General features: G+C 38.5%; 3 protein-coding genes across 4 annotated transcripts in view; all 3 read left to right on the top strand.

Moving 5' to 3' along the window:
• Positions 1-1,187, top strand: part of rasa2 (RAS p21 protein activator 2) — a 30,267-nt gene extending 29,080 nt beyond the window's left edge. For both annotated transcript variants that reach the window (XM_058080961.1, XM_058080962.1), the window contains exons 23-24: positions 420-600; positions 692-1,187. In XM_058080961.1, coding sequence (XP_057936944.1) covers positions 420-600; positions 692-722 — 212 coding nt within the window. In that variant the 3' untranslated portion in view covers positions 723-1,187. The remainder of the gene's footprint in view (positions 1-419; positions 601-691) is intronic.
• Positions 1,188-3,505: 2,318 nt separating this feature from the next.
• Positions 3,506-5,493, top strand: rnf7 (ring finger protein 7). The gene is made up of 3 exons (XM_058080662.1): positions 3,506-3,760; positions 3,872-3,919; positions 5,059-5,493. Exons 1-3 carry the CDS (start codon positions 3,595-3,597, stop codon positions 5,175-5,177), a joined length of 333 nt encoding a protein of 110 aa, XP_057936645.1. The 5' UTR covers positions 3,506-3,594; the 3' UTR covers positions 5,178-5,493.
• Positions 5,494-5,678: 185 nt separating this feature from the next.
• grk7b (G protein-coupled receptor kinase 7b) lies at positions 5,679-14,037 on the top strand. Its single transcript, XM_058080661.1, has 4 exons — positions 5,679-7,347; positions 9,101-9,538; positions 10,588-10,859; positions 11,688-14,037. Exons 1-4 carry the CDS (start codon positions 6,754-6,756, stop codon positions 12,007-12,009), a joined length of 1,626 nt encoding a protein of 541 aa, XP_057936644.1. The 5' UTR covers positions 5,679-6,753; the 3' UTR covers positions 12,010-14,037.
• Positions 14,038-16,528: the final 2,491 nt, after the last annotated feature.

Below are 16,528 nucleotides of genomic sequence, written 5' to 3'. Positions count from 1 at the left end.
TCCTCGAGTGGTTAGCACGCAGGCCACACAGCTAGGAGACCGGAGTTCGATTCCACCCTCGGGCATCTCTGTGTGGAGTTTGCATGTTCTCCCCATGCATGTATCCTCCGGGTACTCCGGTTTCCTCCCACATTCCAAAAACATGCTAGGTTAATTAGCGACTCCAAATTGTCCATAGGTATGAATGTGAGTGTGAATGGTTGTTTGTCTATATGTGCCCTGTGATTGGCTGGCGACCATTCCAGGGTGTCCTCTCGCCTGAAGACAGCTGGGATAGGCTCCAGCACCCCTGCAACCCTTGTGATAAGCAGTCGAAAATGGATGAATGAATGATTTTCTATGGAAAAATTGCTTCAGTTCTGGTCTGAATAAATGTAGATTCCACTGTACATAACAAAGTATATGTCTCCTCAACTTAGACGCATGTGCCAGCATGGCAGTGTACCAAGGCCCCCAGCGAGACCAGGAGGAGTACTCCAAGTTCATTATTCAGGAACCCAAAGAGACCTTTCAGACTCTCAAACAGCTCCGAAACATCATGGTGGAGCTGCAGCGGCAGCACGAAGTCCGAGGCGACACCACGGCGCAGTATGGCAGCTTGTAAGACCTCGCCGCTCAATAAAAAAAAAAGAAAAAAACACACAAAAAAAAAAACGACTTATTTATTCAAGTGTTTTGTTTTTGTCTTTAGAGACAACCCAATAGTGGGAAAAAACCTCTAACCGATGGTAACACACCAGTGATCCAGATGGATGTCCTCAGGGAGTTCCGGAAAGAGAGAGAGAGAACGAAAGCCCCCCCACCCCGCCATGTTTCCTGAAACTTTGGGATCCTAACAATTTTATGGGCGACGTCTTTTTATTTGGTTTTGTCACCATCTTCACGGATTACGTCGCCATCTCCTCTGACTTTAGGTCCTTTTATAAAGAGCCTCCTTCCTTGTCGTTCATGTCCATGTTCATCTGCGTGAGTAGGCTGCTATTTTTATTTTATTCACCCAGTTTTAGGTTTAAGGGGAGGATCTTTAAGCGGGATCGTCCTGAACACTATTGATTGTTTTAGCATCTTCCCCCTTTTTGAACAGATGTTTGTATTTAAGGAGTTAGAAGAAGAAGCCGATCTGCCTTTCTTTTGGATGTTCTTTCACATGAAACGCTGAGGGAATAAATCATGCAGAAGCACTTTAATATTTCTCTCAACGAGAAACTGATTACTCGATACTTGGTATCAGCTTTCCCCATTTCGATCAGTTACATGATCCTCGTTTTGTGTTTTCACTTCCTGTTGATTTTATGATATGTTTTTTTTTTTGACCAAAGACAATTTCATAGCTTTTGACTTGAAAAAAAAGCAAAATTAATGTATTTTGAATACAACTATTTTAAACAACTGGAAAAAACAAATTTAATATCTATATATTTGTTTAGCGCATATGTTTTTTGATAGCATTTTCATGTCTTGAGGCAAGCAGAGGGGTCGTGGGATCCTGTTTGTGGCTCATATTGGTACGAGAGCAATTATGAAGGCAATCCAAACCCTTAATAATGGAAATGCAGACAATCTCAGTAACGGACACATTTCTTTGTTCACATCGCTGCTGCAGCATCACTGCCAGAACAGACAAACGTCCATAAAGGGAAATCCTGATATTTAAAAGCACTTTTTTTTGGTTTTCTTAACGCACCCGTGCAAATGAGGCTCAGCTTGTGATTATATTTTCTATTTATACGGCATTTTTATTCATACAGAAATGTCCGAAGTACCAGCGTTCCAGCATTCCACACGTCCATACGCCAGTAATAGTCTTTTTACGTCCTGTCATTGCTTTTAATTGAAAAGAACAAACTTGAATTTGTAATTAAAACAAGTGTGACCATCCTGGCTTAACCATTTTTTTAGCCAGTATTTTGAACCTTTTTTTTTGTCTGTGGTCTGTCAGCTATTTCTAACGCACTTCTTGTATATTTAACCCAATTTTCTTAAAAAAATAATAATAATAAAAAGAAAAAAATTATTTGTATGTTGGCTTTTTTAAAAATATTGATGTCACATGTTGCTCTGCTGGTACGTCGCATTGTTTACTCTTCTCCAAGGTTGCCACTTTTTTTTTTGTTTTCATGCATTCCTTTGCAAGACGGAACAAAAGGGAATTGTGTAAATGACATTTCAAAATTGCATTATTGCACATCCTTGCTTCGATAGTTTTAAGAAAGTCCCATAGTCTGTTGTGGTCTCTACTTTAGGGGGTATACTGCGAAGTACGTTTAGTGGGTTAGCGGGGTTTTAACACGGCCAATGTTAGCAGACGTATATGTCACAGAAGTCCTTGCATGAGTACTCACCCTGTTAGTCTTCTGTTCACACAATCACAATATTTGCTGGAGGAATAAGCACTCTGAGGCATCAATCAACGGCAACAAATCACTTCTTTATTCTAAGGAAAAGGACAAAATTGTCTCAGAGGGAAAAAAAATCGGAACAAAGTATGACATTTTATAATTTAGAGAAGTAAAATATGACAATATAAACATCTCAAAAATTGAAAATTACAGTTTTTGCTGCATTTTTTTGAATGAATACATTAATATGTCAGAGTTAACTTTTAGCAATAATTACACTCCATAATAATTACTCAGTTACTTAAAATACACTGGCTGGGTTCGCTTAGAAGCAGAATAATATGAGATTTTATCCGAAAGCCCATTGAGCACAAAGCCAAGAACCGGACATGACAAAGTTGATAACCGCCATTGAAGTATCGTTTACCTTTTTGATTGGGATTGGTTTTTCATTGAGCTGCATCTTTAAGCACAAAGCCCGGGTTTGTTGAGCCACTTTCGCATTATACCCCCTTGGTATTTCTGTGTCAAAAATGTACAATAAACATTTTGCCAAAGCTGATCTTGCTTGTGTATTTTTTTTTATGGACCACCAGAACATTCTGGGAGCATAGTAAAAATAATAGTAATATATTCATGAAGTGTTGAAAAAGTGCTGGTGGTAAAAAGAACATTGTTATTTTATACCATTATGCAATAAACACAAGCATGTGGACTACCCATTAATAGAGGGTCATATTTTCCATATGTTTGTACTGTAGTATATATGTCCTGTGTTTTATTAAAATCACAATTAACAAAGTAAAGGCACAATGACACAATAATTAAAGAATCTTGAAAATGAAAAGTAAAGAGTATCAGTATCAAAATCGGTATTGGCAATATAGTTCCAGGAGCTACTTGGTATCGAATTGCCGTATTGCCCAACAAGTGGTGACTTGACTCCTGGGCAGTAATAGCGCCCTCTAGTGGCTACATACATAAATGTATAAATGTAATGTTCTGAGACAATAGGAACATTTTAAAAGGCTGCAAAATGTGTTTTCGGCTGTGATACCCATTTGTTAATATGTTTTTTTTTTTATTTATTAATTTGTTGACTGTCCTGGTAATTGAAGTAACTAAATCTACTAACCGTAGATTATAGCGCCCTCTGGCGGTGGCTACGATGACAGGACGTTCGCCGCCTTCGTCCATTTTGGTTCGCCAAGCTAACTCGGCTAACTAACGCTGTGGGGGCATCGGATCAACAGACATGGACGACGGCGACGAGCTGGGGATAGTTCTCTCTCACAATACCTCCTCTGGCTCCAAGTCCGGCGGGGACAAGATGTTTTCACTGAAAAAGTGGAACGCTGTAGCAATGTGGAGCTGGGATGTCGAGTGTGATACTTGTGCTATTTGCCGGGTGCAAGTGATGGGTGAGTGTGACTGCTAGCCATAAGCTAGCAATCTGAACCCGGGCTGTGTTAGCCCTTTACATGAATACCGGGGCTATTTACGGTAAATATAACCTATTTTGTTATTTTCAGATGCTTGTCTCCGGTGTCAAGCGGAAAATAAACAAGAGGACTGCGTTGGTAAGCGACTGTCATCTGTAAAATACTATAAGAACTTGTGACTAGCCGCTCAGTAGCTAATGTAGATAGGCAATGACCTGTACACCAGTCATTTAAAAGATAACAAGAGTATATAAATACAAATATATAAATACAGTTGCTCAATATCGGCTTTCTTAAAGATATACCAATATTATACTCCTTTTCCTCAAACTAATGTCGTGTTATGAACACTTTTTTTTACTGTGGTGCCACTGAATGCATTTCACAAATAAACACCTTTTGTTAAAAAAAAAAAAAAAAGCCACATTTAGTTTTTATCTTTATTTTGTCTCAATAAAATAGTCTTAAAAAATATGAAAAATATCTGTGCATGCGTGGGTTTTCTCCGGGTACTCCGGTTTCCTCCCACATTCCAAAAACATTCATTCATTTTCTACCGCTTTTTCCTCACGAGGGTCAAGGGGGTGCTGGAGCCTATCCCAGCTGTCTTTTGGGCGAGAGGTGGGGTACACCCTGGACTGGTGGCCAGCCAATCACAGGGCACATATAGACAAACAACCATTCACACTCACATTCATACCTATGGACAATTTGGAGTCGCTAATTAACCTAGCATGTTTTTGGAATGTGGGAGGAAACCGGAGTACCCGGAGAAAACCCACGCATGCACGGGGAGAACATGCAAATTCCACACAGAGATAGCCGAGGGTGGACTCGAACTCGGGTCTCCGAGCTGTGAGGTCTGCGCGCTCGACCGCCGTGCAGCCTATATTGTTATATGTTCATTCATTCATTCATTACAATTTCAGGGTGGAATTGAACCCTGGTCTCCTAGCTGTGAGGTCTGCGCGCTAACCACTCAACCGCCGTGCAGCCCACATTTAGTTTTTATTTATTAATATTTATTTATAATATTTATTCATATTATTATATTTATTGTCTCAATAAAATATGACCAAATCAAACATTACAACATGTTCTCCTGCACATTTATTGTATGTTCCATACCATCCCTGGTAAGGAAGCTTAAAAAAAGGGGGGGTGGCGGGGGGGTCATCAATGAATTTATATATTTTTTCCATAAGTCTTTGAACGCCACCACAACAATAAAGATATGCTGTGATTATCTTATTGTTCTTCTCTGGTGTGTTTTTCAGTGGTGTGGGGCGAGTGTAACCACTCCTTCCATAACTGCTGCATGTCACTTTGGGTGAAGCAGAACAACCGCTGCCCCCTATGCCAGCAGGACTGGGTGGTTCAGAGGATCGGGAAATAATCCCTTGCCCCGGAAGGGACGTGATTCACAGACTTTCACCCGTATGCGCCCCAAAGGTGGACACAGATCTGGCCGTGACTATTGCGACGCCCCCCACCGTGCAGAGCCGGTTGCCTTCCAACTCGGCCGTTTGATTGCATGTTCCAGTACTTGTAGTGTCCGAGGCTGGCATCGAACCCGGTGGATGTCACACATTTGGACTTGTGGGCTCACTGATGGATGTGCAAAGACCAAGAGTCATCAAGAGAAAGATGAAACTTGCAGTTTGGTCACGTGTTAGCTGTATTGTTTTGTTTGTGGGGGGTGTTTGCCAAGTTTCAAATATGTGATTTTTTTTTTTAGAAATAAAAGTTGCTGTAAAATCAAATGTTTTTTTGTGAATATTGCTTAGATTACTTATTTGCATATGTTACTATTTCATTCATTCATTTTCTACCGCTTTTCCTCACGAGGGTCGCAGGGGTGCTGGAGCCTATCCCAGCTGTCTTCAGGCGAGAGGCGGGGTACACCCTGGACTGGTGGCCAGCCAATCACAGGGCACATATAGACAAACAACCATTCACACTCACACCTATGGACAATTTGGAGTCGCTAATTAACCTAGCATGTTTTTGGAATGTGGGAGGAAACCGGAGTACCCGGAGAAAACCCACTCATGCACGGGGAGAACATGCAAACTCCACATAAAGATGGCCGGGGGTGGGATTGAACTCGGGTCTCCTAGCTGTGAGGTCTGCTTGCTAACCACTCGTCAACCATTCATTCATTCGTTCGTTTTCTACCGCTTATCCTCACGAGGGTCGCGGGGGGTGGAGCTGGAGCCTATCCCAGCTGTCTTCAGGCGAGAGGTGGGGTACACCCTGGACTGGTTGCCAGCCAATCACAGGGCACATATAGACAAACAACCATTCACACTCACATTCATACCTATGGACAATTTGGAGTCGCCAATTAACCTAGCATGTTTTTGGAATGTGGGAGGAAACCGGAGTACCCGGAGAAAACCCACGCATGCACGGGGAGAACATGCAAACTCCACACAGAGATGGCCGAGGGTGGAATTGAACTCGGGTCTCCTCGCTGTGAGGTCTGCGCGCTAACCACTCGACCGACGTGCAGCCTATATTATTATATGTACTTTTTTCGAAAATAAAAACATGAATTTCTTTACTTTATTTGCCTTTTATTTAACCTTCAAATCAACACACAGAGATGGTGGAATTGAACCTTGGTCTCCTTAGCTGTGAGGTCTGCGCCCTAACCACTCATCCACCGTACCGCCTATGTTACTATTTCCTGATTTTAAAAAAATGCTAACTCGTTGAGCCCCGCCCACTTGTTGCACACAAGCACTTTGCATCTTCTAAAAATAGACACAACTAAAGCCTCTTAAGTTCAGACCACATAAGTTGCTTTCCCTGAGAGCCAACAAATCCCCGAGCATAGTGGCACTTGCTGGGAAGAGTGGCAGCAGGTGAAGGATGCTTGGGGTTGGGGGGGTACTGTCGTGTGCCTGGAAAATGTAGACGAGTAAAGCAGCGCCCCGTGTTTTAATGGAGGCGGTCGGGCCGCCGCCATGAGTGAGTCGCTGGTGGAGGAGTTAGTGGCCAACACGACCTACCTCAGCGCTCGGAAGATTGACCACAATGCATTGCGAAAGGAGCGACTCTCTTTGAGCCTCCCTCAGCCGAGAAGCTGCTCGGCTCTGCGGCAGGTCGTAGGAATGCAGTACGATTCGCTTTGTGAGCAGCAGCCCATCGGCAGGAAGTTATTCCGGCAGTTTCTCACCTCCGACCCCCAGTACTCTGCTGCATTTGATTTCCTGGAAGAGCTGGGAAGATTGAGTTTTCTTGAAGACGACACAAGAGCAAAAGCCGAGCAGAACCTTCTCGCAAAGTTCTGTCAGCCTGAGTCCAAGACTTTTCTCTCTTTCGTCACGGTCGAGGGTACAGATTCATGCAAGCTCTCACCAGCCAAGTTCTTGGACGATGCCATGGTGGGCAAGATGAGAGAAGCCCTCAGAGACTTCCTGAGAGGGAAACCTTTCTGCGAGTACCTGAGGAGCCCGTTTTTTTACAGGTTTCTGCAGTGGAAGGAGTTTGAGAGACAGAAGATTACTGACAAATACTTTTACCAGTTCCGGACTTTGGGTAAAGGAGGTTTTGGTGAGGTAGGTGTCACAAGTATCTTCATGAAGTCATTACTTAAAACAGTGATTTTCAACCACACTAGTGTACCTTGAGGAATTATCCAATATCACTTTTTATAATTAACATTTATTAATCATCATTTGCAAATATTATGTCAATAGTATACATGGACCCAAATATTCCAATTGCATTTGGTTTATTTGCTCAAATGGCAGGAGTCTCAAACACGCAGCCCGTGGGCCAAATGTGGCCCGCAGGACACTAGTTTGAGGCCCCCGCCTTGATATGAAAGTTTAATGTTAGTGCGGCCCGCGCAAGTTTGATATGGATGCTGTATGGCAGGGGTGCTCATTAAGTCGATCGCGATCTACCGGTCGATCGCGGAGGTGGTACTGGTCGATCGCTGGTCGATCGCGGCGTGACATTACAAAAATATCATCCCAGCATCAATGCCGTCACTTGATTGATATACAGGGCAGCCATTCAGATGACAACTGAATGTTGCCCTTCGGGCGACCAATCAAATCAAACAACGTCTCTAAGTGCAGCAGAACTTACGATGTCAGCCTATCATCCATCGCCGTTACTTGATTGACATACAGGACAACCAGTCAGATGACAACTGAATTTTGACCTTTAGGTCACCGCTCATGTGTAAACAGCGATGCAAAGTGCTAAGCTAGTCGGCAAATTGCGTCAGATTTTAAGCCCTCGCTAAAGTTTATGTTCACTAAAATGAGTGAAGGAGCTGGACCAAGTAAAAAGGCAAAAACATATCACTTCCATACGGAATGGGAGGTGGACTTTTTTTTCACAATGTCTTTTTCGAAGTGCGTTTGCCTCATATGCCATTCTACCATCGCAGTACCAAAGAAGGGAAATGTGGAGTAATGTGGAGGTAATTACAAAAAATGTTAATTGTTAATTATGTGTGTTTTGCAATATTGGCTCATTTGATTATGTAAGGTACATCAACATACATTGTACGTACAAATAATCCTCAATACATTTGAAAATAAATAGATGTTTTGCATTTTTGTAGTGGGTAGATCATTTTGACTCGGTCATTTTAAAAGTAGCTTGCATGCTGAAAAAGTGTGAGCACCCCTGCTGTATGGTATCATGTACCCAGAAAAAATTATTACGTTTGATTAATGTTCATGTTAAAGGTTAAATAACTGTTAATAGTTATCCTCCCTATCCGTGTGGAAGTGGTAAGTTTTTGGCTATTTAAGTTGAAAGGAAATAACTTGAAGGCTACCGTTTAGGTCGCTAGCTCTCTAGTTTGCGAGTTAGCATGTGTCTCAAGACAGTTGCAGTTGCGCAATATGTTGTAAATAAAAAGAGTATAAATGTGACTATAGTCGTGTTTTGTCATGTCTACAGGGCTCTAATAATGCTTTGTTCATTTTAATCTGAAAAAAAATTTTGTCTACCCACCAACTATATGTGGTTTCTTAAGTTTTTATTATTGGCCATTTTATTATTATTATTATATTTATGTATTTATTACTGATTTATTGATTTTCTTTATTTTTCATCTTATTTTGTGCAGAAAAATAAAAATTAAGATATTTAAGAACAGTGGAATGTTGGAATGGTGGAAAATCGGAACCAAAGCACTGAAAAAGTTTGTATATTTTTCTGTTTTTAATAAATGCGTTTTTTTTTTTTTTTGAAAACCTGATGCGGCCCAGCCTTGCCCAGACCCTAGCTCCAGTGGCCCCCAGGTAAATTGAGTTTGAGACCCCTGATCTAAACCCTACGTTGCAGGTGTGTGCCGTGCAGGTGAAAACATCCGGACATATGTACGCCTGCAAAAAGCTGGATAAGCGATGTTTGAAGAAGAAAGGTGGCGAGAGGTTGGCCCTGCAGGAGAAGAGGATCCTGGAGAAGGTTAACAGTCTTTTCATTGTGAACCTGGCCTACGCCTATGACAACGACACCCACTTGTGCCTGGTCATGGACCTGATGAACGGAGGAGACCTCAGGTTCCACATCTACGAGCTCGGAGATCGGGGTATCCGTATTGACCGTGTGGTTTACTACGCAGCTCAGATGACCGTGGGAATCCTCCACCTGCACTCTATGAGTATTGTGTATCGGGACTTGAAGCCGGAAAACGTGCTACTCGACGCTCACGGCCAATGTCGACTCTCTGACCTCGGATTGGCGGTCGAGCTGCCAAAGGGGAAAACCATATGCCAAACGGTGAGTTTAGTGACCTGGTCCTTGTTTGATTGGCGTTTCTTGGTTTTTACACCTGGTTATTCAACCCCACAGTCATATTGACTTGAAATTTCTCACACACCTCAGTACAGTTTTGTACTCTACAAAACTTTACGGCGTTTGTTACGGACTCATTTTTGTCAAATTTGAGCATGATTGGTTCAGAAAAAACATGGCTGCCATCAAAATATTCATTCATTCATACATTTTTACCGCTTTTTCCTCACAAGGGTCGTGGACTGGACTGGTGGCCAGCCAATCACAGGGCACATATAGACAAACAACCATTCACATTCACATTCATACCTATGGACAATTTGGAGTCGCTATAATTAACCTAGCATGTTTTTGGAATGTGGGAGGAAACCGGAGTACCCGGAAGAAAACCCACGCATGCACGGAAAGAACATGCAAACTCCAAACAGAGATGGCCGAGGGTGGAATCGAACTTGGGTCTCTTAGCTGTGAGGCATGTGTGCTACCCACTCATCCACCATGCAGTACCATATGAAATTAATTAATTCATTCATTAATTTTCTACCGCTTTTCCTCACGAGGGTCGCGGGGGTGCTGGAGCCTATCCCAGTTGTCTTCGGGCGAGAGGTGGGGTACACCCTGGACTGGTGGCCAGCCAGTCACAGGGCACATATAGACAAACAACCATTCACACTCACATTCATACCTATGGACAATTTGGAGTCGCCAATTAACCTAGCATGTTTTTGGAATGTGGGAGGAAACCGGAGTACCCGGAGAAAACCCACGCATGCACGGGGAGAACATGCAAACTCCACACAGAGGGTGGAATTGAACTTGGGTCTCCTCACTGTGAGGTCTGCGCGCTAACCACTTGACCAACGTGCAGCCTATATTATTATATGTACTTTTGGAAAATAAAAACATGAGTATTTTTACTTTATTTGCCTTTTATTTAACCTACAAATGTGTCATCATTTTGCCTGACCCCCGACGCAAATAACTTTCATCCGAGTGAATATTTCTCTTCCTGAAACTCGCATCCCTGCATTCAGGCTGGGACGACCGGCTACATGGCTCCTGAGATTCTGAGGCAGCAGTACTACAACACATCCGTGGACTGGTGGGCGCTGGGCTGCAGCATCTACGAGATGGTGGCCGCTCGCCTGCCGTTTCGAGACTTCCGCGAAAAGGTGCAGAAGAGTGAAGTGACCCGCCGGACTTTGGAAGATGAGTGCAAGTTTGATGCGAAGAAATTTGACTCCCCAACGACAAACCTCATTCGTGGCTTCCTTAAGAAGAAGTTGGAACAACGTCTTGGGTGCCGGTGAGCGATCCTCTTGCCTGGATTGTTTATAACTTGTTTGATATTCTGAGATTTTTTATTTAATTTTATTTTTATAAAATTTAATTTTATTTTTATAATTTTTTTATAAAATTAAATTTTATTTTTATAATATTTTATTTTATTTTTATAAAATGTAATTTTATTTTTATAATTTTTATAAAAACATTGTTTATTTTAATAATATTTTATTTCAATAATATTTTATTTCATTTTTATAATTTTTTTATTTCATTTTTGTAATTTTTTTATTTCTATAAAATGTTATTTTATTTTTATGAAATTTTATTTTATTTGTATAATTTTTTATATTTTTATAATATTTTATTTTATTTTTATAATATTTTATTTTATTTTTATAAAATTTTATTTTATTTTTATAATTTTTAAAATTTTTGTAAAATTTTATTTTATTTTTATAATATTTTATTTTTTATAAAATTCTATGTTATTTTTATAATTTTTTTTATTTTTATAAAATCTTATTTTATTTTTATAAAATGTTATTTTTATAATTTTTTTTAAATACAATTTTATTTTATTTTTATAATATTTTATTTAAGTTTTATAACATTTTATTTTCTTTTTATAATATTTTATTTTATTTTTATAATTTTTTATTTTTATAACATTTTATTTTATTTTTATAATATTTTATTTTATTTTTATAAAATTTTATTTTATTTTTTATAAAATTTCATTTCATTTTTTGTTATTGTCCTCCTTTTTTCTTCATTTCTATGCACTTTGGCTCTGCAACATGTTTCATAGTCGCATCACACCCTCATAACTCTTTCCTTTCCATCCCAGAGGCGATGACCCACGAGAGCACCCTTTTTTCCATAGCATTAACTTCCAGCGTCTGGAAGCGGGTCTGCTGGAGCCCCCCTGGGTGCCAAAACACGACGTGGTCTACACCAAAGACGCTGACAACTTCAAGGACACGTCGGAAATCCTGGACATTGAATTTGATGCCAAGGATGAGAAACTGTTCAAGGAGTTCAGCACCGGCGCCGTGTCCATCACGTGGCAGAAGGAGATTATTGACAGCGGCCTATTCGATGAACTCAACAGGCCTGAGATGAAGGATCATGTGACGGGATGGAAATCAAACATGTGTGTTGTTTTGTAAGTGTCCCCATTTTACAGTATATGTAGACAAAACTTGAATACTTGAACTGATTTGGCCTTAAATGTCCTGGATCCGACTTGTGAAAAACAATAAGTGCCTCAAATGACATAAATTAATCAGTTGTTTTGATTTTATGCTGTACTCATAACTAGCATAACACGCCTTTTCCGTGCGGTGGCAAAAACTACGTACTGTATCCGCTACGTCACGTAGGCTATGCTAATCGATGCCAGCGTGTTTGATCACTCCCCGATCAAACTTAACTCCGCTCGAGTAGTCTTGCAACTTTGTTTACACGCTTTGCCGAGCGGTCACTGGCTGTACTTTGCACTAGCTAGCTAGCTAGCTAGCTAGTGTTATCCTCTTAGCTTCTGGTTTTTCGGGATCCAAATGTGACTTTTTACCACTGTGATTTTTTTTTTTTTTTTTTTTTTTAACAAACAAGCAAACGTGTTAGTTTGGAGCTTGATTTTGTCCCAAAAATGTCCCACTTGTACTAACTCTCTTGTTGTTGTTATTACCTCTGTTGTTTATCTGTTTGTGTTCCAAATTACTTGAAAAGTTCTGAATGAATTTGGATGACATTTTCAGGAATTGTTGGAATTTTGGTATGGTAGAACAGATCAAATTTTTTGGGCGTGTTTCGGATCACCGTCTGGATCCAGGAATTTTTAAAAGGGTTCTTTGACAATTCGAAATCAAAGAAATTGCGGAATTTGCACATGCTAATGTATAACACCACAAAAATTGTCACACCAAATACAGAATACAAGTTTCCAACAGGTTTTTACAAATTATCAACCACTAATTCACAATAGGGCTGCACTGTGATCGAGTGGTTAGCATGCAGACCTCACAACTGGTGGCCAGCCAATCACAGGCCACATATAGACAAACAACCATTCACACTCACATTCATACCTATGGACAATTTGGAGTCGCTAATTAACCTAGCATGCTTTTGGAATGGGCGGCACAGTGGTCGAGTGGTTAGCATGCAAACCTCACAGCTAGGAGACCAGGGTTCAATTCCACTCTCGGCCATCTCTGTGTGGAGTTTGCATGTTCTCCCCGTGCATGCGTGGGTTTTCTCCGGGTACTCCGGTTTCCTCCCACATTCCAAAAACATGCTAGGTTAATTAGCGACTCCAAATTGTCCATAGGTATGAATGTGAGTGTGAATGGTTGTTTGACTATATGTGCCCTGTGATTGGCTGGCCGTAAAGCGGTAGAAAATGAATGAATGAATAATCCACAATATGAATAAAATTTGAATTTTCATCATAGAAAAGAAAACATCAAAAGGAATTGCCCAACCTGACCAATAGCAATCATCATAATTAAATAAAAAAAATTGCCATTAATCCGTGATCGGTATCTGTATTGACCGATCTCATGAATGGATGTATTGGAATCGGCCAACCCTGATTGGAGCGTCCCTATCATAACAAAGTATGACTCTTGTTGGTTACAGCGTGAAAACCTGCTGGGAAACATGTGTTGTGTACTTTGGCCTCTTTGTGTTAACACAGTCATAGTTTCCATGACGTCATTCCTCTTTATTTGGTGTTAACGTATAAACAAGCTACTGCATGGCTTTTTACGGTAGTCCAATTGTGGTCATTCGCAATCATGCAATTCAATTTTCACCACTAGATGCCGCCAGACACCAAACAAAAATAATACACTCCTTTGGCGCTATACTGAAAATGATAAGCATCTCATTTTCAAGGAGACAGTTTGTGATGAAAAATACCAAATAATTCCATATTCTTGTGTTATGCAACAATATGCCAACTAATTACAACTTTTAGTGCAGTATTTATTTCTTAAGGATTTGACACAAACTGTAGTGCCACCTTGAATGCTACTTCCTGGTTCTTTATTGTCATGATTGACTTGCCTGTACTGTATGTCTATAACTGTTTATGTAATATTTCAATGTCATTCTGATCTATGAAAAACTAGATCATATATTTGGAGAATTTAATTTTGTCTTGTTGTAGACAAAAGCATACTGAAAGTTTAGCGAGTTAAAGAGCAGTTCAAACACAAACCACTATGCTTGTATAGTAATAATATACAATATATATTTGTAGGTATTGCACACTTATACTGTAGTTTAGTGCTACATTGTTTTTTTTAAATCTAATAAAATAAAATAAAATAAAATAAAGTCTAGTCTAGTCTAGTCTAATCTAATCTAATCTAATCTAATCTAATCTAATCTAATCTAATCTAATCTAATCTAATCTAATCTAATCTAATCTAATCTAATCTAATCTAATCTAATAAAATAAAATAAAATATAATAAAATAAAGTCTAGTCTAGTCTAGTCTAATAAAATAAAATAAAGTCTAGTCTAGTCTAGTCTAATAAAATAAAATAAAATAAAATAAAATAAAATAAAATAAAATAAAATAAAATAAAATAAAATAAAATAAAATAAAATAAAATAAAATAAAATAAAATAAAATAAAATAAAATAAAATAAAATAAAATTAAATAAAATAAAATAAAATAAAATAACATCTAATCTAATCTAATCTAATCTAATCTAATCTAATCTAATCTAATCTAATCTAATCTAATCTAATATAATATAATATAATATAATATAATATAATATAATATAATATAATATGAATTAAAAACATATAATAAAAAGAGATTTAATATAATAAAAATATAATAAAATAATTTTTTTAGAAATAAAATATTATATATATATATATATATATATATATATATATATATATATTATAATTTAAGTACTTCAATAACTACTTTTTATGATCTTAAATATGTAGATATGTGGATGATCTAGTCTAGTCTAATAAAATAAAATAAAATCTAATCTAATCTAATCTAATCTAATCTAATCTAATCTAATCTAATCTAATCTAATCTAATCTAATCTAATCTAATCTAATCTAATCTAATATAATATAATATAATATAATATAATATAATATAATATAATATAATATAATATAATATAATATAATATAATATAATATAATATAATATAATATAATATAATATAATATAATATAATATAATATAATATAATATAATATAATATAAATTTAAAAATATAATAAAAAGAGATTTAATATAATAAAAAGAGATTTAATATAATAAAAATATAATAAAATATTTTTTTATAAATAAAATGTAATATATATATATTTATATTTTATATTTTAAGTACTTCAATAGGGCGGCACGGTGGTCTAGGGGTTAGCGTGCAGACCTCACAGCTAGGAGACCAGGGTTCAATCCCACCCTCGGGCATCTCTGTCCGGGCATCTTTCCCCGTGCATGCGTGGATTTTCTCTGGGTACTCCGGTTTCCTCCCACATTCCAAAAACATGCTAGGTTAATTGGCGACTCCAAATTGTCTTGTATGAATGTGGGTGTGAGTTTGAGTGTGAGTGTGTTTGTCTATATGTGCCCTGTGATTGGCTGGCCACCAGTCCAGGGTGTACCCCACCTTACGCCCGAAGACAACTGGGATAGGCTCTAGCACCCCCCCCAAAGCGGTAGAAAATGAATGAATGAATGAAAGTACTTCAATAACTACTTTTTATGATCTTAAATATGTAGATATGTGGATGTTATATACAGTCCTCACTCTTGGCTGCACTCTATATTTTCAAAAATTTGTTTTGCAGTTCTTCTTCTTCTTCCTGAATACGGCCTATTATTAGTCAACAATATGTATATTGAAGCAAACTGTAAGTATTGTTTTGCCTAAATTAAGCATTGCTAAGCATTAAATGAACTAAAATACAAATATAAGGCATTCAGAAGACATGTGCAAAGCCGCTGGGATGACATGTAGTCTTCTACATTGGTCACTAGGGGTTGTAATGTTGGGTGAGACACACACACACAAACACACACACACACACACACACACACACACACACACATGAGATTTGGTCGCCACCTCCCAACAGTAATCCCTAACGTGAGCTGCTGTTACCCACACCAAGCTAAAACTCTCAATCCTCTACGTCACTTTCTCTCTGTGCCGGCGGAACATATTTAAAGCAACAAGCATGAATACCAGTCTTATTTATGTCTTAGATAGCTTATCTACTCTTAGTATATCTTACTATTTTGGATAATACGAGTGAAAAGGGGACTATAGGGATGTTATTTAATGTCTAGAGGGCACTAATCATTTGAAAAGCTATGTTTAGCAGGTCTTAAACAGGTTTAAAGTGGAGAGCAGCGAGTCAAATGCAAATGCAGAAGATGATCACTTTTATTTTACAACAAAGTATTGGAGCTTCTATTGTATGTAAATCATATACAAATAAATGGTAACTAAATATTACAATAATTAAAACAAAATAATAACAATAAAAAGCAACTTGTATTCATGTATCTGTCCGTAGTGTCAAACCCAGTGAGGTAACCAAGGCCACATAAACACACGTTGCGTTAAACCCAGTGAGAAGGTGACCTTACAGGCTTGAGGAGTGGTTGCTGTGGTGCTCAACTGTC

The sequence above is a fragment of the Doryrhamphus excisus genome, chromosome 8 (assembly GCF_030265055.1).
Source record: "Doryrhamphus excisus isolate RoL2022-K1 chromosome 8, RoL_Dexc_1.0, whole genome shotgun sequence".
Taxonomy (NCBI): domain Eukaryota; kingdom Metazoa; phylum Chordata; class Actinopteri; order Syngnathiformes; family Syngnathidae; genus Doryrhamphus; species Doryrhamphus excisus.
Note: the sequence above shows the minus strand (reverse complement) of the source record. Positions and strands in the feature narration are given on the sequence as shown.

What these genes read in the sequence shown, in the direction of transcription:
- rnf7 (XM_058080662.1), top strand. Translation starts at nt 3,595, where the DNA reads ATGGACGACGGCGACGAGCTGGGGATAGTTCTCTCTCACAATACCTCC. An exon ending in TTGCCGGGTGCAAGTGATGG is followed by an intron (nt 3,761 to 3,871) that starts GTGAGTGTGACT and finishes TGTTATTTTCAG; the next exon opens with ATGCTTGTCTCCGGTGTCAA. An exon ending in TAAACAAGAGGACTGCGTTG is followed by an intron (nt 3,920 to 5,058) that starts GTAAGCGACTGT and finishes TGTGTTTTTCAG; the next exon opens with TGGTGTGGGGCGAGTGTAAC.
- grk7b (XM_058080661.1), top strand. Translation starts at nt 6,754, where the DNA reads ATGAGTGAGTCGCTGGTGGAGGAGTTAGTGGCCAACACGACCTACCTC. An exon ending in GTAAAGGAGGTTTTGGTGAG is followed by an intron (nt 7,348 to 9,100) that starts GTAGGTGTCACA and finishes CCTACGTTGCAG; the next exon opens with GTGTGTGCCGTGCAGGTGAA. An exon ending in GGAAAACCATATGCCAAACG is followed by an intron (nt 9,539 to 10,587) that starts GTGAGTTTAGTG and finishes CCCTGCATTCAG; the next exon opens with GCTGGGACGACCGGCTACAT.